Source organism: Protopterus annectens, chromosome 11.part0 (genome assembly GCF_019279795.1).
Source record: "Protopterus annectens isolate FY-2018-M chromosome 11.part0, PAN1.0, whole genome shotgun sequence".
NCBI classification, from domain to species: Eukaryota; Metazoa; Chordata; order Ceratodontiformes; family Protopteridae; genus Protopterus; species Protopterus annectens.
In genome coordinates, this window is record NC_056745.1 from 85,299,945 (window position 1) to 85,322,440 (window position 22,496).

Consider the following 22,496-nt stretch of genomic DNA (forward strand, 5'->3'; position numbering starts at 1 on the left):
AAGTTTAAAAGGTAGGATCTGAATGAGCTATGTAATGTTTGACCGACAATGACTGGCTAGATTATACATGATGTATAATGTTTGCAACTGAAAATATGTCAATATGGTTTGTTTTCATTTATATAAATGATTGACTGCTTATGTCATACATGATCGTTTAATAGGTTCATAGGTGTTTACTAGGCTAACAACCACAAGGGCCTTTTTAAGAAAAGCATGCATCCCAAATCTCTGACAAGTTCTGATACCCTTGATAAGCGTAAGCAGGGGTCTAGGAGATGAACCATTTACAGGTTTGCCTGTGTCCATTAGAGAGACAGGTGCCAAACCAGGGCTGAATTTCCTGTTCTTCACCCAATTGTCCAAGCTGCACTTGACTTGGGTTAGGGAGGAACTCTGATTCACATGGACGGGGTGCCTGCAGCATAGACAAGGTAGTCTCTGGGATAATATATTCCCATTTCTCTAGCAGGTCCTATTTATATCACAGACAAAGATTAAGTCTTTAGAATGGGTAATTCTGGTGCTGTTCGTTTTGTGGATATGCAGGAGATCTATCAGAGTGGGGTCTGAGAATGCCCTGTATGCCAGGCATATATTTCCCCTCTAAAGCCTGTAGGAGCAGAATACAAGGATAGGGCCTTGAGGAGGTCCGCAGAGGACATTTTACTTGCACCCTGTATTCTTTTAGTGAGGAACCTCTGCAGACATTCCAATTGTTGAATATGCCTGGTTGGGTACGTACCAAAGGGGCCATTGTAATCAATGATAGGTCTGATGAATGCCAAATACAATGGAACAATGACTTCTTGGACTTGATGCCATACCTTCATTTATACATTGCGCAACATAGGTTCATAGGTTGGTACTAGGCTATCAGCCCTAGGGCCTGTACAAGCCTAGTCATAACAATTCCTTGGCTATTTCTTCCCACACTATTTACTTCCTTGGACCCCTGTGTCTAGCAGGGCGACTGACATGATCCCCGGGGTGAATTTCCTTTCTCCCATCCAATCGTCAAGGTTCCTTTTGAAGAGGGCCAAAGAGGCACTCTGCTTGACGTGTATGAGCAATTTATTCCAGAGTCTGGGGAGTCTCTGGGTCAGGAACCTACCCCTCCAGCATGTTTTGTTTATTGTGATGACAAGGTTTAGATCCCTGGAGCGTGGGGCTCTGAGGGATTGGAATTTCTTTAAGTGTAGCATGTCCAACAGCTCTGGGTTTGACATGGCCTTGTATGTTAAGCAGAGACTGCCTCGGAGTAGACAATATGTGACAGAGTATAGCTGGAGTTTAAGGCGGTCAGCGTAGGGCATCTGCTTTTGGCCTGTGATTCTTTTAGTGAGGTATTTCTACGGCCTTTCCAGTTGTTGCAGATGTTTTGAGAAGTACATACCAAACGGGGCATTGTATTCTATAATGGGTCTAATGAGGGATGAGTACAGTGGGACAATGACCTCCTTTTTTCTGGATGAAAAGCCCTTAGTGATGAGGTGTGCCACATAGAAGGATTTCCTGACTGTTGTGATGATGTGGTTATCGAAGGTGAGACCACTGTCCACCTGTGTCCCTAAGTCTCTTAAAACACTTTTGGTGTTTAGTGTACTGCCACCTATATGGTAATTCACGGATACATGTTTTTTCCCAAAGGAGATAACTATACATTTCTTGGCATTGAGCTTGAGCCCATGGCTCTGGCACCAAGCACCTGTTTCTGTAAGGTCCTTTTGTAGAGTATCCACATCATTTGGGGATTCAATAATGGCTCCCTGTTTGCAGTCATCTGTAAACTTTGTTAGCCAGAGTCCCTTAGTGTTGGCCTGTACTTCAGAGAAGTAGATGCCAAACAAGAGCTGTTGCAGGACTGAACCCTGAGGAACTGCACTTGTCTGGAGCTGGATTTGGAGTCAGCTACTTTTACAGTGTGGGTTCTATCAGTAAGCCAGTTAGCAACCCATTGGGTGACGTAGGGATTAATGCCCAGCTTAGTAAGTTTATCTATGATTCCAGAGTGGGGGATGGTGTCAAAGGCCTTGGCAAGGTCTAGATAGGCTGTGTGGACCACCTTACCCTTGTTCATGGCTCTGGAGACTGATTCGAAGAAGTCAATCAGGTTCATGAGATAAGATCGGCCCTTCACGAACCCAAACTGGGTGGGGTCCAGTGTTTGAAGGTTGCCAATGTCTTTGTTTATATGTTCCATGATAATACACTCCATGGCCTTGCAGATAAGGCTGGTCAGACTGATGGGACAGTAGTTTCTGGGATCCATACAGCTTTATTACCAAGTGCCAACTTAAAACAGCCAAAACAACTTTTCGACAAACCTTGGAGGTAACTTCCCCACACAAAAGCGGAAAAAGGACAAAACTTTAATGTTAAGAAAAATTCGTTGGTATGCTATTGAGTGTATTACATGCTCCCAAAAATACTGAGAATTTGGAGACTGCAAGAAAGGGAATTCCCTCAGAATAGCTCTCTCACTTTGTTCTTATTTACATACAAACAGCTTGCCTGGAATTCATTTGCCCTGACATTAGAAATTTGCATGCTGCAGTACAGTTGAAAGGTCCTCCTAAATCATCCCAGTGAAATCTCTCAATATAAGTGCTTTCCGCTCTTACTTACCTAACATTTAATTCCCCACCAACTGTTCACCTAGCACATATTCCCATTCTTTAATTTGTTCATGAATGTACAAACACTGTTACACTGTAGTAAAGCTCACTGCTTTCATGCAATGTAAATTTCATTCCTTTGTAATTTATTAATCCACGTGCACAGTTTGCACATCAACTACCAGCATGCTCTTCGCTGGGAAAACACACACTGCTAAGTTTTCCTCGTCTCACACACAGACTTCAGGTAAATGGTGAACTAGGAGTGCTCATGTAGGAGACCTGGTTTCTGTCTCGAAACAATAAATAGAGATGAATGAAGTAAGGTCAGGGACAATTCAGAAATGACTTTTGTGAAAAGACTGCCCATCATTACAAAAGATGGGATAGGGTCCCCTAAAAGATGGGCAACAGCTCTGATATCCTGTGAGCAGAGGTGATGGCCAACAAAAATGGGTTTTCCAAGACAACTAAATAATAAACATAAATGCAAGTGCTGCAGAACCAACAAGTTCAGTTAGGAAAATTAAGCCGGTTTGTCATGCCGTTCACAGTCCATGGAAGGGAGGGGTTCCACAAAAGTGGGCAGAGATGCAGCACTCCTTTCAAACTGTTCAACTAGTTAGTGGTGGGTCATAAACCCAACCTCTACATGGTTTTGCTGGATAGAAACTGCTAAGCCATGTACAATGACCATGAAATAAAGTTCCAGAGTGACTTGTACAGATGCCTTGGAGAGATCAGGATGATTTATAATTTTGACTTAACAGGGTAGTATCAAGTACCTTTCCACCTAAATGGACAGCCTCTTGCACTGCCCAAAATAACTCTGCTTGGTCAAATGTTCCTTGGCTAGCCCTTTATTTCATTCTTAGATTAACAAAATCATCTCAAGTCTGAATCAATTTGCAAACTATTTCCCTTTGGAAAAAAATCACCTAATTCTCCACTCTTCTTCACCAGTCAGGTACCTTTGTCTTCGTCCAGTTATTTTCATACACTAACATGCAACTTCTCTTCTAGACTGGATATATTGTACACAGTTAATGTTTTTGTGCCCTTACCTGACTTACTTTTGCTATCTTTCATGCTTTGTGCTCTGTCCCTTCATTATTTCACTTTCTTCTTTTTCCCTCTTTACTCTAACCATCCCTTCCTATTGTCCCTTATACTGTGCACTTTATTATTACTGTTATGGAGTCCTTGCCATCTTCATACAACATTTTGTTTGTATTCATAATACTTTAGCAATAACCCACAATTAGTGGTGGGTATCACAGGATTTATCTACGATTGGCAGTGTTTGATCATGAGGGTGAAGCCCAAATGATTAAACAAAAGCCAACTGTAGGTAAATCCTGTGATATCCATATCCAGGAGTGAGTTATTGCTAATACACAATGATATTAATTAAGAAAACATTTACTTAAATAATGTTATCTTTAGTCTTCGTTTGTGATGTCTTCTGTATGCTGATGTACAGTGCATGCACATGGGAATAATGTTTTCTTTGTTTAAAAAAATCAAAAATGTTAGGAGGGCTAGAGCAAAAATACAAGGAAAATCAGGCATGTTTCTGTTTATTATGTTTTACAGAATGTACCTGATCCTTCTCATATTTCTGCTCTATCCCCAGCTGTTACTACGAACACGCCAACAAAAAATCTGGCTGCGCAGTGATAATTCAGGGGCAGGAGTTTTTTCTATTGGTATATGCTCGATTAAGAACGAGCATGCCAGTTGGGCTGTCCAACAAGGGTACTTACTTTGGAATAGAAAAGAGCCTTTATTGTATAATTCTTGTTAACTTGCTTGTCTACTGTCATTTATATTTGTCCAGGCTGAGACCGAAATAGATCCATTTGGATCAGTGCGCTACCTCAGTTACCAAACCAAAGGAATGAACGAATGACTTAGATCACTTACTCACTCCAGACAACCCAGCAAGAAGGCTTGTTAGGTTAAGTGGGCCTACAGAAGCAACTAGGCCTCTCAAGGTGGAACTGGCTGTCACCCCAACCATGAGCATTCCCCCTCTGCTAAAACTAGGAAGTGCCTTTGAATAGGGGACCTGATGCCCTGAAGTCACAAAGAATGCAAATTAGTTTTGATCTTTCTGCAATTAACTTAGTAGTGATACATGGACTCTACAGGAACATTGGGAAGGCATGTAGGACTATTCCCTCAACATGAGACAGAGAATAAACCTGCCTCTGAATCCTTCATGTCCTGCTGCACCAAGACTGCGAGTACCACATTCTCTTGATCTCAAAGTGCTCTATTTCCATATGATCAGACAGACTGAGACAGTGCTAATAAATCCATAACTCCAGAAGAGGAAATAAATGAGTTTGCCAAAACTTTTACTTCCCATGCATGTGACCCATCAAGGATATGATGTATAGATCTAATTATCAGGTGGGCACCACCTGCATGCAAATGAATACAAACACATTCCCTCTCTCTTGGCTTGTTTAGGTCAACATGCCAGAAAGGAGATCAGACCAAATGGACAGGGTTGCTTGATTCATCTCTGCCTTAAAGGTCCTTAGGGATACAAGAAATGTTTAGAACTCCTGCTGACTGGCACAGAGCTTTTTTTGGTACCATTAAGAGCAGCGTTATTGTTACAAATTCACTTGAGCTATGCAACTCTGAGGTAAGATTCTTAACGGTCATTAACAAGGTATCTGCAAATCTTTCCTCATCAACTTCAGCAACTGATACAGAACAGCATTTTCTATCGCTGTGTGCCTACACTAAAGTTCTAGCAAATGTCTGGATGAGATATCAGGCCATAGCATGGAGTGATCTTGTTTTGCTATTTCCTGTCCTCAAACAGGACTGTAAAACTTTTTTTTCACACCTGAATGACAAAAATACATTAAATATGTAAAATAACAATGAAAAAACTTTGGGGAGAGGTCCTGACAGCCATGTTGCAAAGATAAAACAATGATGTAAAGCATGAATTCAGATTCTGAGTGCAGCCTCTAATGTGGCAGTGGGAAAAAACTCCTCCTTTCCTTACTAGTATTAGGTAAAGCTGGATTACAGGAGGCTAGGGCCAGGTAAAACTTTCCACATGAATATCCGATGAACAGATATACTCAGACCACCTTCCCTTGGTTAACATATTCGCCAAGCAACAGCATCTAACTACAGCATGGCTATCAAGTTTTGACATCTATATCAATGTGGTCAACACACACTGTGATTCCTTTATGGTACTATCACATTTTGCCCAATTTCTCATGTACAATCATTTGCTGGTTATGGACTAAGTTCCACAAATACAAGTCAAGGTTGGCCATTTGTCCTCTATCCTACCTGATCAATGTCCTGCTGGGTAATTCGACTCATTCCAAAGTTCCTTCCTTCACTGCTTAATTCCACACTGTAAGAATCTAAGAAAACAAAAATATTACTAATTAACACTTCTACTTAGACTAGTCAGATAAACTGGAGATTATCAGAGCTTCTTCAATCAACAATCTAAACTATACTGAACCGCAATTACAGAAAATAAATGTGTGCTGGAAAATACTCAAGGAAAAGAATGGAATAACTGCTCTGAAGCAAGTATTTTCTTACTAGTTCATAACATAAGTGAAAATGTCGAAATATCCATTACAATACAATTCTGAATGAAAAAAGTACTTCTTGTTTGTCTATACCTGGGTAGTGCACTTATCAATACTAACCAATTTCAGGCTCAACCTGGGTTAAAATACAAAACATTTCAAAAACAAAAAATACAATGATGTTTAATGTTTCAAAAAAGCTTATGCAACTGCAACTTCATACCTTCTAGAAACTGATCAGCATTTTTCTAACAATTCTTCCCATCCACAAATCGATATTGGTCCATTCTGGGAAACACAGGTTAATAAAGATAAATCTCTTGGTAACTCCTGATTCACTGAAGTAAACCATAACAACCTAGATTTAGCCTAGATTTCTCAAAATTTCCTGGATGGCAGGCTGGACCTTCTGGTGGACTTTTGGAAAAAGGAGTTCAGAAGAATCACTTTCTGCTTAGGGAAGAACACACTAGATAGAGCAATGTCCAGCACTGCTCCTAAGACCATCCTTCTGTGAGGAGAAAACAGTATGAACCTCTGCCAACTGATGAAATACCTACACTGGTTAGAAAGGAGAAGAGATATTCCATTGCTTGTGCTGGGAAGTTGTCTGAGCTCGGCAGTCACAGCCATCTAGGGGTACACATGAATAAGTTTCCCTGGATCTGAGGTGGTCAGGCATCTAAATATCTGCTAAAGGAAGCAGGGGAAAGCCTGAAGGGCAAACAGGTGAACTGGTAGTGGTGCACATCTTCAGGGACTAGAAGAAATGCCTGTGGTCCTTGTAAACAGGGAATATGAAGGCAGGCATCCCTCATGACCCCATGTTATCATGACAACTCTCGTCATAAAGAGGAGGATCAGTGTTGGAAGACTTAGCATTGTTTTGCACTCAGGAATTTTAGTGTTGAAAAGCCCAGGCAGGACTCCAGGGTCCATCTTTTCTTGAAACTAGAAAAAGTACAGTTGTGCACACTTACCATAAATGTAGATGTTTGAGTGTATTCACTGTTGCAGTCATTACATTTGGGTTATCTGCTTGCAGGTAGCCCTCAGTTGGCCTGATTAACAAAGTCTTGGGTCCTGCGTTGGTTGCTGTCCCTTCTTCCATAACATCAGGTCGTCAGGGGTATAAAACATGCAGCCGACGCCATTACATCTGTTTTTCTTGCCCCAGATGTCAGGTGCCCCCCAAATGGGAAGCAATTAAATACAAAAGTACAAAGATATACCTCCAACAAAAAAGCAAATACACCAAAAAGGCTTTTAAGCATAGTAAAGGAAAGTAGAGGTATAGCCAAAAGAAGTTAGGGGGCTGGAGGGAGGGTAACTAGGACTGCAACAGTGAATACACTTGAACATCTACATTTATGGTAAGTGTACACAACTGTACTATGTTCTACATGTTTCACTGTTGCAGTCATTACATTTGGGTAGATTCCCAAAGCTATGGTTGGGAGGAGGAATTTAGATAGCATTAGGGCCAGCTATAAGGCCCTGCAAGACTGCAGTGGCAAAGCCAGCTCTGGATTTAGAGAAAATTGCCAATGATAATGCTTGGTGAAAGTATGTACAGAACTCCAGATAGCAGCTTCTAGGATGTCCCTGGTAGGGACGCCTCTGAGAAAGGCTGTAGAGGTAGATGCAGCCCTGGTGGAGTAAAGTCTGATCCCCTGGGAAATAGGTTTTCCATGATGCTTATAGCAGAAATTAATGCAATGGCTTATCCATTTAGAAATGGTTTGCTTTGAAATAGCCTTCCCTCTGCCCCTGCAGCAAATGCCACCAGCAGTTGTTCAGATTTCCTTTGAGGTTTTGTCCTGTACAAGTAGAATCTAAGTTGTCTGCGCACAGCTAAGGAATGCAGTATCCATTCCCCTTTATTCTGTGGATTGGGAAAGAAGGTTGGCAAATGAATGGACTAAGAGCCACACTGGATACCACCTTGGGCATGAAGGATGGATTGGTTCTGAGTGACACCCTGTCCGCATGAAAGATGATGAAAGGCTCCTCTGCCATAAGGGCCTGTAATTCAGATATCCTTCTAACTGAAGTGATTGCTAAAAGGAAAGCTGTTTTCCAAGAAAGAACTTTTAAGTCTGCAGTAGCAGCTGGCTCAAAAGGAGGTAGAGTGAGTTTCTCCAAGACAAAGTTAAGGTCCCAGGCTGGGGTTGGAGCTCTCCTGGGTGGTCTCAAAATTTTGGCCCCTCTGAGGAACTGCTTGAGCAGTGGATGAGAGAAGAGAGGAGGTTTGATGTTATAATGAGCCGAAATGGGTGAGGTGTGGATTTTAATGGAGGAAAAAGACAGGCACTTGTGAAGCATCTCAGTTAAGTATTGTAAAATCTGAGGTAAATTGGGCGCTGCTGTGTTCATCCCTTGAGATTGGTTCCAGGCACAGAATCTTTTCCATTTTTCAGCATAAAATTTTCTAGTACTAGGCCTCCTTGCCTCTAAAATGATATCCATCACAGGTTTGCTGAGGGATGGTAAAGGAGAGATTAAGTAATTAGCCAGGCTGCAAGGTTCAATGTTAGAAGCTGAGGTTGCAGAATCTGGTTCTCCTGCTGAGGCAGCAGGGAAGGAGTCTGAGGCAGGTGCCATGGAGATAACCGTGACACACTGTGCAGGAGGGGGTACCAGTGTTGGCGCGGCCAGTCTGGAGCAATCAAAATCATCCTTGGTTTGTCCTGTTTGATTTTTAGTAGTACTTTGGAGAGCAGAGGCAGAGGGGGGAAGGCATAGACTGATAGGTTTTTCCAGCTGAAGGACAGAGCATCCACTTTCCAGGCTTGTTTGTGGGGAGTCCTTGTGTAAAATTTGTCCAATTGGTAGTTCTGGGAAGAGGCAGACAGGTCTATATCTAGGCTCCATCATTTGCTTGTCAACATGTTGAAAATCCTTGGTTCCAGATTCCACTCGTGTGGGTCCATGAGTTTTCTGTTTAGTCCGTCTGCCAGTGTATTTAATTTTCCTGGCAGGAATTGAGCTTGTAGGTGCACTTGGTAGCTCAAGGCTGTGTTCCACAATGCCATGGCTAGTCTGCAGAGGGGGTAAGAATGTGTACCCCCTTGCTTGTTTATGTACCACATAACAGTGGTGTTGTCCGTCTTTACCATTAGTTGTCCTGGAAGAATGTGGTCCTTGAAGGCTGTCAGAGCATTCTGTACAGCTAACATTTCTTTTATAGGTTCATAGGTTGGTACTGAGCTATCTGCCCGAAGGCATATATTAGAGTGATATGCAGGTGCATTTGACTTGGGTTCCATTTGCCCTGAATGCACTTCCCTGCCAGGTGAGCCCCCCCATGCATAGTCTGATGCATCTGTTGTTAGGGTTTGGGCAGCAGGGGGTGGTGTGAAAGATAGTCCCTTCTTTTGGGGGCAAGCCTCTGCCCACCAAAGGAACTCCAGGCGTAGGCAAGGTATGATAGGAATCATTGTTTCTAGGTCTTGAGAAGGTTGACACCATAGGCTTTTTAGAGAACACTGTAGTTTCCTCATATGCAGTCTAGCATATGGAATTAGAAGAATGCAGGAGGCCATAAACCCCAAGGCTTGCAGTATTTGTCTTGCAGCTAGCAGGATTTTTGTGGCCACTTGTTTGAAGTAGGTTGTCAAATGAATTTGTTTCTCTGGCGTGAGGTAAGCCATCTGGGAAGTTGTATTCAAGCTTGCTCCCAGGAATATAATTTGTTGACAGGGTACCAGGTGTGATTTCTTTTCATTTATAGTGTACCCCAGACAAGTTAGAACCCTTTTTACAAAGGCCAGGTGATTCAAAAGTATGTCCTGGCTTTCTGCCTGAATTAGACAATCATCCAGGTATGGGTATATTTGAATATTTCTTTGCCTGCAAAATGCAATAACTGGAGCTAGGCACTTGTGAATACCCTGGGCGCAGAAGATAGCCAAAAGGCAGTGCAGAGAACTGATACTGCGTGTAGCCTGCTTTAAAGTGTAGGTATCTTATGCAAGATTCCCTGATTGGGATGTGCAGGTATGCTTCTTTTAAATCAAGTGTTGCCAACCAGGCATCTTTGCCTATCATAAGAAGTAATTGGTGAAGAGTCAGCATCTTAAATTTTGGAATCTCCAAAAAGGAGTTTAGAGTAGACAGGTCCAGGATAGGACGCCATGAATTGTCTTTTTTGGGTACCAGGAAAAGTCTCGAGTAGAAACCTTGTCCCGTTTCCTCTTCTAGTACCAGTTGAATAGCCCCCATGCTTAAGAGAGAAAGTACTTGTTTTTGGGCCTCTGCCCACTGATTTGGGGGTAGGTCCGGCCACCCACTTGGTGCTGGCAACATGTGGAAGTGAAATCTGTATCTCTGGGACACTATATTTAAAACCAATTTGTCCTGGGTAATGAGTTCCCAGTTCTTTGCATGAAGAGCAATCTTTCCCCCAAAGGGGCAGTCAGTTGATAAGTGCTTGGAAATTCTAAAAGGAAGTCATTGAGACAGTTTACCATGGGGGGAGTTTTATTATTCCCAGATTTGGAAGTGGAGGCCCCCCACTGCTTAGTTCTGCGAGTCCCCTGGGACTGAAACCTGGGGTTTTTGCTGTGTCTGGGTTTGGCTTGAGAAGACCTGGAAGGGGCTGGAAAGGACCAATTCTTAGAGGGCCAGTGCCTACTAAATCTAGGAGGTTGAACTTGTAAAAAATCTTTCAACAGTTTGCATAGATTTGCATAGATTTAGCTTTATCTTCTATCTTTTTAAGAACTTCCTCAGCCTTGTTGCCAAACAGGCAGTCCTGATTTAAAGGAGCATCCAACAATTTAGCTTTAACATGATCAGGCAAAGATTACTCCTTAAGCCAAGCATGCCTTCTGAGCACAAACCCAGTAACAGCAGCCCTGCAAGAGGCCTCTAATGAATCAAAACCACATTGCAAAGTACGTTTTCCAATTTGTTCGGCAGAATGCATTAAATCCTGTAATTCTTTATTTTCCACACAGTCAGGAATCAACATCATTTTCTGTTTAAGCAGTCCAATAACATGTTGCTGATACTTTAACATATGAAACTGGCAGTTTAAAGCCCTAATGGCCAAGGTTGCAGAAGTGTAAACCTTCTTACCCCCATCTATCCAGCGCCCTGGAGTCTCTATCAGAAGGGGTAGGATTTTTAGCAGTAGAAGCCTTAATGCCCTTGGGCCCCTGTGGAATAGTCTCTGGATCTGCAATAGGATTTTTGAAAATGAACTTGTGGGAATTGTCAGGTTTTCTGGGAGCAGGAGGCAGGGAATCAGGGGCCAAACTAGATTCCGAAAAAGCATCAACAATGTCTAGTACAGGAGGAAAAGCTAAAGGCATATGCTGAGGTAGGAGAAGGAAATCCCTAAGCCTCTTTTCTGAATCAGAAAAATCCTGGCTTTCCCAGTGGAAATGCTCCCTTAGAGTATGTAAGGTTTCCCCAAAAGAAAAATTCTCAGGAGGGGAAGCAGAGGGAATAGAGTCTTCTGCATCAGAATCTTCATATGTAGATAAGGGCAAATCCAGATCATCAGAAGAATCAGAAAAAACAGAATCCTGACCAGAAGATCCATAATCAACTTCAGTCCTAGGCCTCATAGAAGGGGGGTGGAGGTTGGCTACCCCTGATTAGAGTTATTAGATCTTCAGCCATTCTTCTAATTTGTTTTTTAGGCCTAGAGGTCTGAGCATGTGGCCTGGGCGTCAGTTTTTTAGACATGGATCGAGATTTAGGCCTAAGTAAAGAAGGAGGCGTAGGTTTAATATGCAAGTCCGTAGGCCTGAATACACCCTCAGAAGCCGGTGCCTGCACAGTTGCTCTGGACCCATCTAAGGTACAGACATCCACGGGTTCCATAGTTGAAGCATCTCCGAATGGGTCTCAGTAGAGGCCTGTGAATCAGAAGTAGCGGGTATCAGGGGCTGTGAAAGCACCTCACTGAGTACCGGCGAATTGGCGACAGGCTTAGGAGAAGCATCGTTGGCAGTTTTTGTCCTCGACGGCCTGTCTCTGTCTTTATCTTTGCGTTTTTTTGGAATCCCAGTAGTCGGATGACTGACATTTCTGGATAATTAAACCAAGAACCGAAATATTTACAGGCGAAAATATACAGACGACAGATAGTGCACTGATTAAATAAATCACAAAACCGACAGCAAGGTACGTCGTGGTCAGGCCTAGGCAAGGAATACAGTATGAATGAAAATCTTTATGAGGTATTTGCTTCCCACATGTAATGCAATTATTAACTTTTACAGACATCGGTAAGGAGCAAGAAAAAGTTTCCCCAACGGAGTACTTAGCAGCTTTAGTTGAAGACTTTGGTTCTGAAACTCGAATGCAAAAATTTCAGGAGTTGGACAACCGGCACTTGCGAACTGCTTTTGCTTCGGGCACCGCGTGGCAAGAAAGACTGAATAAAATGCTGTAGGCTGCATGTTTTATACCCCTGACGACCTGACATCATGGAAGAGGAGACAGCAACCGATGCAGGACCCAAGACTTTGATATTCAGGCCGACTGAGGGCAACCTACCAACAGAGTACCCAAATGTAATGACTGCAACAGTGAAACACAAAGAGCATCTCACTGACCACCTTGGGCATAAAAGACGGATTAGTACGTAAAGAAAACCTATCCATATGGAAGACTGAAGCGGGAGGCAGACATCAGGGCTTGCAATTCAGAAACTCTTCTAGGAGAAGTAATTGCCAGGAGAAGAACAGTTCTCCATGTGCAGTGTTGTAGGGAAGAAGAACTTGTTGGCTCAAATGAGGTCAGGGTAAGTTTTTCCAAAACAAAATTTAGATCCCAAGGAGGAGAAACTGATTTCCTTGGTGGTCTTGTGAAGGGTGTCTTTTAAGAACAGTTTAACTTCCAACCTAGAAGCTAAGGGTGGACACACAGGCAGACATGCAGAGATAGTGAAAAGATGGGCTTTTACTGAAGAGTAATACAGCCCATCCTTCATCAATTCACACAGACAGGACAAAACCACTAGTGTGTCCACTAAAAGTGGTTGTAAATCCTTCTTTTGACACCAGATGGAAAAACCTCTTCCATTTGGAAATGTAGGTTTTCTGGCCTCCTGCAGAACTTGAAGCACATCCTCAAAAAATGGTGCCTGAAGGGGATTAAAAACCTATCATCCACAGGGTCAGGTTTAAAGTTGACATCTGTGGGTGTAATGGAGTCCCTTGTCCTGTGTGAGTAGGTCCATCCTGTGGGGTAACTGATTGCCCTTGGCTAGATGCAGGAGGAAGAGGAGGAACCAATGCTGTCTTGGCCAAAAGGGGGTCACCAACAAGATATTTGGTTCTTCCCGTTGGATCTTCAGCAGACCTTTTGGAGAAGTGGGAAGGGGGGGAATGCATAAAGAAACATACCCTTCCAAGAAAATGATAGCATGCCCACCTTCTATGCCAAGAGGTGTGGGATCCTGGGAGAAAATTTGGGAAATTGTTGGTTCATCTGTTCATTGGGGAGGCAAAAATATCTATCTGAGGTATACCCCATCAATGGACCAGGTCCCTGTGTAACATCCATCTGTGGGATTGAGTCATGGGCCTGCAGAGTGGGTCTGCCGCAACATTCTGAGATATGGGAATGTAGACAGCCTGAAGCCAGAGTCAACTCTGCAAGGCTAGCTCCCAGGCCTGCAAAGCCAGTCTGCATAGGAGATAAGACTTTGCCCCCCCCCCCCGAATTTGTTGATATGCCATAGGACATGGTGTCTGTGAACCACTATAGGGCCCCTGAAGAAAACATAGGTTTGAAGATCTGGAGGGTGAAAATCAAGGCACTTGTTTCCTTTATGTTGATGTGCTCCATTGTTTGGGAAGAAGACCAGATGTCTTTGATCTTCCAAGATTCTAGTGTTCCACCTCATCCTACATATGAAGCATTTGTGTACAGCTCCTGAGTGGGAAGAGGGGGGTTTTAAGGGTAGGCATGGATTCATTGCAACCTGAAAAATCCACCAGTCTAATTCCCTTTTCAAGCAGGGAAGCAGAGGAATAAAGTCCAGAGGATGGGAATGTTGCATCCAAACTGTCCTCAAGAACCACTGAAATTTCCTCGTGTGCAACCTGGTTAAGGGGAGCATGGGAATCACTGAGGCCATGAACCTCAGGATGCATAGAAAATCCCTGGCAGTCAGAGAGTGAAGGGGCAGGAGGTTCTGGAAATAGGAGGTAAGGGACAGGACCTTTTCTGGAGGGAGGGAGGCTAGCATCCTGTCTGTTTGCATCCTGAAGACAAGAAAAACATGGTCTTGTGAAGGAGTCAGAATAGACTTCTGATAGTTTACTGTAAAACCTAGACTCGCCAGGAGAGATGTCGTGATGGAGAGATTCCCCTGAAGGAACTCTGGGGATGGGACCCTGGATGAGAAGATCATCTAGGTGTGGGAAAAATCTGTATACCCTGTAGTCTGCAGTATGCTATGACAAGAGCTAAGCATTTTGTGAAGACTCTCAATGCCGTAGACAGACCAAAAGGCAAAGCACAGAACTGAAAATACGAGGAAACAGAAAAATGAAGAAATTTCCAGAACCAGAGATGAATGGGATATGAAGACAGGCATCTTTGATGTTTAGTGATACCATTAAAAGCCTAGGGAAGTATAAGTGGGACAAGGGTGGGTAAGGTCAGAAAACAAAAGGTAGGAACTTTCAGAAAGGTACTTAGATGGGAAAGATCTAGAATGGGCCTCCAGGGACCCACCTTCCTGGGGCCAAGAAACATTCTGGAATAAAAACCTTTTCCCACTTGAGAGATTGGGACATCCTGAATAGTCTCTTGAGAGAGAAGGCTGGATAAGATCTGAGGAAAATATTCCAGTTGTTCTTTTGGTGGTTGTGGGATGTCCCTGAAGGAGGTAAGTGTTTTCCACACCATGAACTATCCTTGTTAGATGATGGAAAGGACCCCCAAGAGCCCTGGGTTATCAGATTCCAAGCAGGGAGAGAAAGAGAGGGGTGAAGAGACAAAGCAATAGATGGGTCTGGAGGCAGGTAGTCGCAGACTACCTGGCTTAGCTTGAAACGGCTGTTTCTGAGTGAGAGTAGAGGAGGTAGACTTTATAGGGATTTGTTTTCTGAAATCCTTCTTACCTTTGGTAGATGGTGGCCTAGATGATCTTCTGACAAAGGAAGCTTTAGTGGGGTAATTCCTTTGGAACCTGGGGACAGGAGAAACAAAAATGTGTTTAAGATCCTGGAGTTCCTTGGTATTTTCTTGAACAGATTTAAATAACTCTGCAGCTGAGTTACCAAATGAGGCTTTGTTGTCCAGAGGGGCATCCATTAACTTGGCCTCAACATCATCCAGCAAGGGTTGGAGCCTGGGCGATGAGTACCTCCTCAGCACAGACCCAGATGCAGCTGCCCTGGCCGAGGCTTCCACAGCATTATAACTTCATTTAGAGTGCCTTGTAACATGGGCAGAGGAAATGAGGACAGCTTACCCTTGGTGGGGGAGTCAGGGAGCTCTGAAACGACTGCATCTGATAGGAGGGCTAGGGAATACTTGGCCATACGAGTCTGACAGTTAATTGCCCTGAAAGCCAAAGCAGCAGAGGTGTATACTTTTTCCCCAGTTGCTCCATGACTTCGCTCTCCTTATCTGAGGGAAGCAAGGAGGTAGAGCTAATAGTTTGGATGCCTTGTCTGCAGAAACTGAAATGGTACCTCCATCTGCCGAAGGTGCTTTAAAGAGGAATTTGGAGTCCTCAGGCACCTTGTAAAACCAATCTGGGTGCTTGGGAGCTTGAGGCTGGGGGTCTGGACATTTGGAAACAGCTGAAAAAGCATCTAAAAAAACTGGAAGAACAGGGGGAATAGCAGATGGAGAGGGAGAGTCCATCTGAAGGAGTTCATAGTACCTCTTTTGTATGTCAAATACTTGGCAACAGTCCCATTTGAAGAATTCTTTCATCTTCAAAATAGTCTCCCCAAAGGAAACATCCTCACCAGAACAAACAGTACCATTTGATCCTCTTCAGGTGAGGTATATCCCAAGGGAGAGGAGATCTGGATCGAGCAAGCCAGGGACTTGTCTCCTGAAGAGTCCTCATCATTTGAGGAAGTATCCTCCAAGATCCTGTTTATTGTTGTGGCAAGAGGAGAGAAATAAGGAGCCGAGGTCTGACATAGGGCCATAAAGGCATTGAAAAGGCCTTGGAAGAAGGCCTGCCAATCCAGAGCTTGATCCTGGGGAACACTTACCATAAATGTAGATGTTAGAGTGTATTCATTGTTGCAATAATTACATTTGGGTAATCTGCTGGCAGGTTGCCCTCAGTCGGCCTGATTAACAAAGTCTTGGGTCCTGCATCGGTTGCTGTCCCTTCTTCCATGACGTCAGGTCTATAAAACATGCAGCCGATGCCATTACATCAGTTTTTTCTTGTCCCAGATGTCAGGTGCCCCCAAAAAGGGGAGCAAAATATATATAAATAATTTAAAACACAAAAATATACCTCCAAACAAAAGCAAATACACCAAAAAGGCTTTTAAGTGTAATAAAAGGAAGGAGAGGCATAGTAAGAGAAAAAAAGGGGCTGGAAGGAGGGTAACCAGGACTGCAACAGTGACTACACTCGAGCATCTACATTTATGGTAAGTGTACACAACTGTACTATGTTCTTCATGCTTCACTGTTGCAGTCATTACATTTGGGTAGGTTTCCAAAGCTATGGTTGGGAGGATGGATTTATACAGCATTAGGACCGGCTATAAGGCCCTGCAAAACAGCAGTGGCAAAGCCATGTCTGGATTTAGAGAAAATAGGTAAATGATGGTGCTTGGTGAAAGTATGAACTGAACTCCAGGTAGCAGCTTCTAGAATATCCCTGGTTGGAACACCTCTGAGAAAGGCTGCAGAAGTAGAGGCAGCCCTGGTGGAATGGGATCTGATCCCCTGGGGGATAGGTTTTCCATGGTGCTTATAGCAGAAATTAATACAATGGCTTATCCATTTGGAAATTGTTTGCTTTGAAATAGCCTTTCCCTCTGCCCCTGCAGCAAATGCTACCAGCAGTTCAAATTTTCTTCAATATTTAGTCCTGTCCAAGTAAAATCTAAGTTGTCTGTGTACATCCAATGAATGCAGAATCCGCTCCCCCTTGTTCTGTGGATTGGGAAAGAAAGTTGGCAAATGAATGGACTGATTAAGAGCCACACTGGATACCACCTTGGGCATGAAGGATGGATTGGTCCTGAGTGACACCCTGTCCGCATGAAAGATGATGAAAGGCTCCACTGCCATAAGGGCCTGTAATTCAGAAATCCTTCTAGCCGAAGTGATTGCTAAAAGGAAGGCTGTTTTCCAGGAAAGAAATTTTAAGTCTGCAGTAGCAGCTGGCTCGAAAGGAGCTAGAGTGAGCTTCTTCAATACAAAGTTAAGGTCCCAGGCAGGGGTTTAAGCTCTTCTGGGTAGCCTCACTTTTTTGTCCCCCCTGAGATACTGCTTTAGCAGAGGATGAGAGAAGGGGCGGGGGGTTCTGTGTTTTAATGAGCTGAAATGGCTGAGGCGTGGATTTTTATGGAAGAAAAAGACAGGCCCTTGTGAAGCATCTCGGTTAAATATTGCAAAATCTGAGGTAAATTGGGCACTCCCTTGAGACTGATTCCATGCACAGAATCTTTTCCATTTGTCAGCATAAGATTTTCTAGTACTAGGTCTTCTCGCCTCCAAAATGACATCCATCACAGGTTTGATGAGGGATGCTAAGGGGGAATTTAAGTGATTACCCAAGCTGCAAGATTCAATGTTTGGAGCTTAGGGTGCAGAATTTGGTTGTTCTGCTGAGACAGTAAGGAAGGTGTCTGAGGCAGGTGCCATGGAGAAATTTGTGACAGACTGCATAGGAGTGGGTACCAGTGTTGGCGAGGCCAATCTGGAGCAATCAAAATCATTTTTGGTTTGTCCTGTTTGACTTTTAGTAGAACTTTGGAGAGCAGAGGCAGAGGGGGAAAGGCATAGACTGATAGGTTTTCCCAGCTGAAGGACAGAGCATCCACTTTCCAGGCTTTTTTGTGAGGAGTTCTTGTGCAAAAATTGTCCAACTGGTAGTTCTGGGGTGAGGCAAAAAGATCTATATCTGGGATCCCCCATTTGCATGTCCACATTTTGAAAATCCGTGGTTCCAGTTTTCATTTGTGTGGGGGCCATGAGATTTCTGCTTAGTTAGTCTGCCAAAATATTCAGCTTTCCTGGCAGGAATTGAGCTTGTAGTTGTACTTGATAGCTCAAGGCCGTGTTCCACAATGCCATGGCTAGTCTGCAGAGGGGGTAGGAATGTGTAGCCCCTGCTTGTTTATGTACCACATAACTGTGGTGTTGTCCATCTTTACCATTAGTTGTCCTGGATGAAGGTAGTCCTTGAAGGCTGTCAGTGCATTCTATACAGCTAGCATTTCTTTTTGATTGATATGAAGGTGCATTTGATTTGGGCTCCATTTGCCCTGAATGCACTTCCCTGCCAGATGAGCCCCCCCATGCATAGTCTGATGCATCTGTAGTTAGGGTTTGGGTTGCAGGGGGTGGTGTAAATGGCAGTCCCTTGTTTTGGTGGCAAGCCTCTGCCCACCATAGGAACTCTAGTTGCAGGCAAGGTATGATAGGAATCATTGTTTCCAGGCTGTGACAATGTTGACTCCATAAACTTTTTTAAGTACCACTGAGGTTTCCTCATATGCAGTCTTGCATATGGGATTAGAAGAATGCAGGAGGCCATGAACCCCAAGGCTTGCAGTATTTGTCTTCCAGATAGCAGGGTTTTTGTGGCCACCTGTTTGAAGTAAGTTACCAATTGAATTTGCTTTTCTGGCGTAAGGAAAGCCTTCTGGGCAGTTGTATTCAAGCTTGCAGCCAGGAATGTAATTTTTTGAGAGGGTACTAGTTGTGATTTATTTTCGTTTATGGTGTACCCTAGACAAGTTAGAACCCTTTTTAAAGACGCCAGATGTTTTAGAAGAATGGACTTGTTTTCTGCCTGAATTAGACAATCATCCAAGTATGGATATATTTGAATATTTCTTTGCCTGCAAAATGCAATTACTGGAGCCAGGCACTTTGTACATACCCTGGGTGCAAGTAGATACGCCAAAGGGCAGTTGCAGAGAACTGATAATGCAAGTAGCCTGCTTTGAAGCGGAGGTATCTTCTGCAAGATTCCCCGATTGGGACATGCAGGTAAGCCTCTCTTAAATCTAGAGTTACCAACCAGGCATCTTGGTCTAGCATAGGAAGTAACTGGTGAAGAGTCAGCATCTTGAATTTAGAGTAGACAGGTCCAGAATTGGACGTCATGATTTGTCTTTTCTGGGTAACAGGAAAAGTCTGGAATAGAAACCTTGTCCTTTTTCCTCTTCTGGTACTAGTTGAATAGCCCCCATGTTTAGGAGGGAAAGTACTTTTTTCTGAGCCTCTGTCTACTGATTTGGGGGCAGGTCTGGCCACCTGTTTGGAGTTGGCAGTGTGTGGAAATGACATCTGTATCCCTGGGACACTATATTTAAAACCCATTTGTCCTGAGTTATACGTTGCCATTTTTTGCATGAAGAACCAGTTTTCCCCCCAAAGGGGCGGCTAATAGGCAAGTGCTTGGTAATTTTAAAGGAAAGTCATTGAGACTGTTTACCATAGTGAGATGTCTTGTTTCCAGATTTGGAAGCAGAGGCACCCCATTGCTTAGTTCTGAAAGTCCCTTGGGACTGAAACCTGGTACTTTTGGAATGTCTGGGTTTGGCTCGAGTGGATCTGGAAGGAACTGGAAAGGACCAGCTCTTAGTAGGCCAGTGCCTACTAAATCTTAGAGGTTGTACTTGTAAGAAATCTTTCACAGTCTGCATAGATTTAGCTTTAACTTCCATCTTTTTTAAAATTTCTTCAGCCTTATTGCCAAACAGACAGTCCTGCTGCAAATGAGCATCCAACAATTTTGCTTTAACATGATCAGGCAGAGATTGCTCCTTAAGCCAAGCATGCCTTCTAAGCACAGACCCAGTAACAGCAGCCCTGCAAGAGGCCTCCAAAGAATCAAAACCACATTGCAAAGTATGTTTTCCAACTTGTTCAGCTGAATGCAATAAATCCTGTAAATCCTTATTTTCCACAGAATCAGAAATCAACATCATTTTCTGTTTAAGCAGTCCCATGATACGCTGTTGATATTTTAGAATATGGAACTGACAGTTTAAATCCCTGATTGCCAAGGCTGCAGAAGTACAAACCTTTTTACCCCATCTATCCAGCGCCCTGGAGTCTCTATCAGAAGGGGTAGGATTTTTAGCAGTAGAAGCCTTAATGCCCTTGGGCCCCTGTGAAATGGTTTCAGGGTCCGCAACAGGATTTTTGAAAAGGAATTTGTGGGAGTCAGGAACCCTGTAGTATCTGTCTGGCTTACAAGGAGCCAGAGGCAGGGAATCAGGGGCCATAATGGATTCTGAAAACACATCAACAATGTCTAGTACAGGAGGTATAGCCAAAGGCCTATACTGAGGAAGAAGAAGGAAATCTCTGAGCCTCTTTTTGGATTCAGAGAAATCCTGACTTTCCCAGTGGAAATGCTCCCTTAAGATATGTGGAAATGCTCCCTTAAGGTATGTAAAGTTTACCCAAAAGATAAATCCTCAGGGGGGAGAAGCAGAAGGAATGGAATCCTTTGCATCAGAGTCCTCATAAGTAGGCATGGACAAATCCTGTTCATTAGAAGAGTCAGAAGAAACAGAGCCCTGTTCAGAAGATTCATAGTCAAGTTCAGCCCTAGGCCTCTTGGAAGGGGAGGTTGACGACCCCTGATTAGAGTAATTATATCTTCAGCCATTTTGATCATTTGTTTTTTAGGCATAGCGGCCTAAACATGTGGCCTAGGCGTTGTTTTTTTAGACATAGATCAAGATTTTGGCCTTAATACTGAAGGTGGTGTCGGTTTAATATACAAATCTGTAGGCCTGAATACACCCTAAGAAGCCAGTACCTGCACAGCGGCTCTGGACCCATCCAAGGTAGAGACATCCACGGGTTCTATAGGTGAAGCATCTCGCGGCATACCAGACACTGAATGGGTCTCAGTAGAGGCCTGCGAATCAGAAGTAGCAGGTATCAGGGGCTGCGAAAGCGCCTCACTGAGTACCGGCAAACTGGTGACTGGCTTAGGAGAAGCGGCATTGGCAGTTCTGGACCTCAATGACCTGTCTCTGTCTCTTTCTTTGCGTTTTTTTTTAGGTATTCCGGTAGTCAAATGGCTAACCGTCATTTCTGGATAATTAAACCGAGAACCGAAATATTTAGAAGCAAAAATGTACCGACGATGGATAGTGCGCTGATTAAATAAAGCACAAAACCAACAGCAAGGTACGTCGTGGTCAGGGCCTAGGCAAGGAATACTGTACAAATGAAATCCTTATGAGGTATTTGCTTCCCACAAGTAATACAATTATTAACTTTTACTGACATCGGTAAGGAGCAAGAAAAAGTTTCCCCAACGGGGTACTTAGCTTTTTAGTTTAAGACTTCGGTTCTGAAACTAGAAAATGAAAATTTCAGGAGTCGGCCAACCGGCACTTGCGAACTGATTCTGCTTCGGGCACTGCGCAGCAAGAAAGACTGATGCAATGGCGTCGGCTGCATGTTTTATACCTCTGACGACCTGATGTCATGGAAGAAGGGACAGCATCCAACGCAGGACCCAAGACTTTGTTAATCAGGCCGACTGAGGGCAACCTGCCAGCAGCTTACCCAAATGTAATGACTGCAACAGTGAAACACGAAGAACATCAAGGAGAGACTGAGATTTGGGATGCAAGCATTTAGAGAACAATAATCATACAGAACATTATATCTATAAAGTCGCAGAAAGTATCCTAAGAACTAACATGGGAATGGAGAAAGGAGATTCGGCCAATAGGGATGAATGCAATTTGGAATATATGCAACAGGCAAGAGGGGGCTGGAATTTACTGGAGAAAACTGGCAAAAGAACCAAAGCATTGGGAGCAAATATATAGAGAGGGAAAGATAATAGGGGAAATGTCAATAATTTATTTGGACTGCAGGTTAGAGATTGATATCAGAGTGCAGGCAAAGTGCTAAAAATGTTGGTGGGTCCTAAACGAAAGACCAGCACTAGCAGAGTTTTTAGTAGAATAGAACAGAAGCTGCCATTAAAAAATTTATAATTAGTAGAGCATATAAAATATTGCAAAATAAGTATAAGAATCAATTACAGGAGGTTAGAAAGGACTGGGAAGAGAGACTGGATAAGCAATTCACAAAAACAATGGGAGGATATATGTATGTCTCCCAAAAA

The 22,496-nt window shown here is 43.4% G+C and overlaps 1 protein-coding gene across 1 annotated transcript in view; it reads right to left on the reverse strand.

The window, feature by feature from the left end:
* Nucleotides 1-22,496, reverse strand: part of NUP205 (nucleoporin 205) — a 1,199,422-nt gene that overhangs the window by 45,835 nt on the left and 1,131,091 nt on the right. Inside the window, 1 exon segment of the mRNA XM_044087173.1 lies at nucleotides 5,949-6,025. Coding sequence (XP_043943108.1) covers nucleotides 5,949-6,025 — 77 coding nt within the window.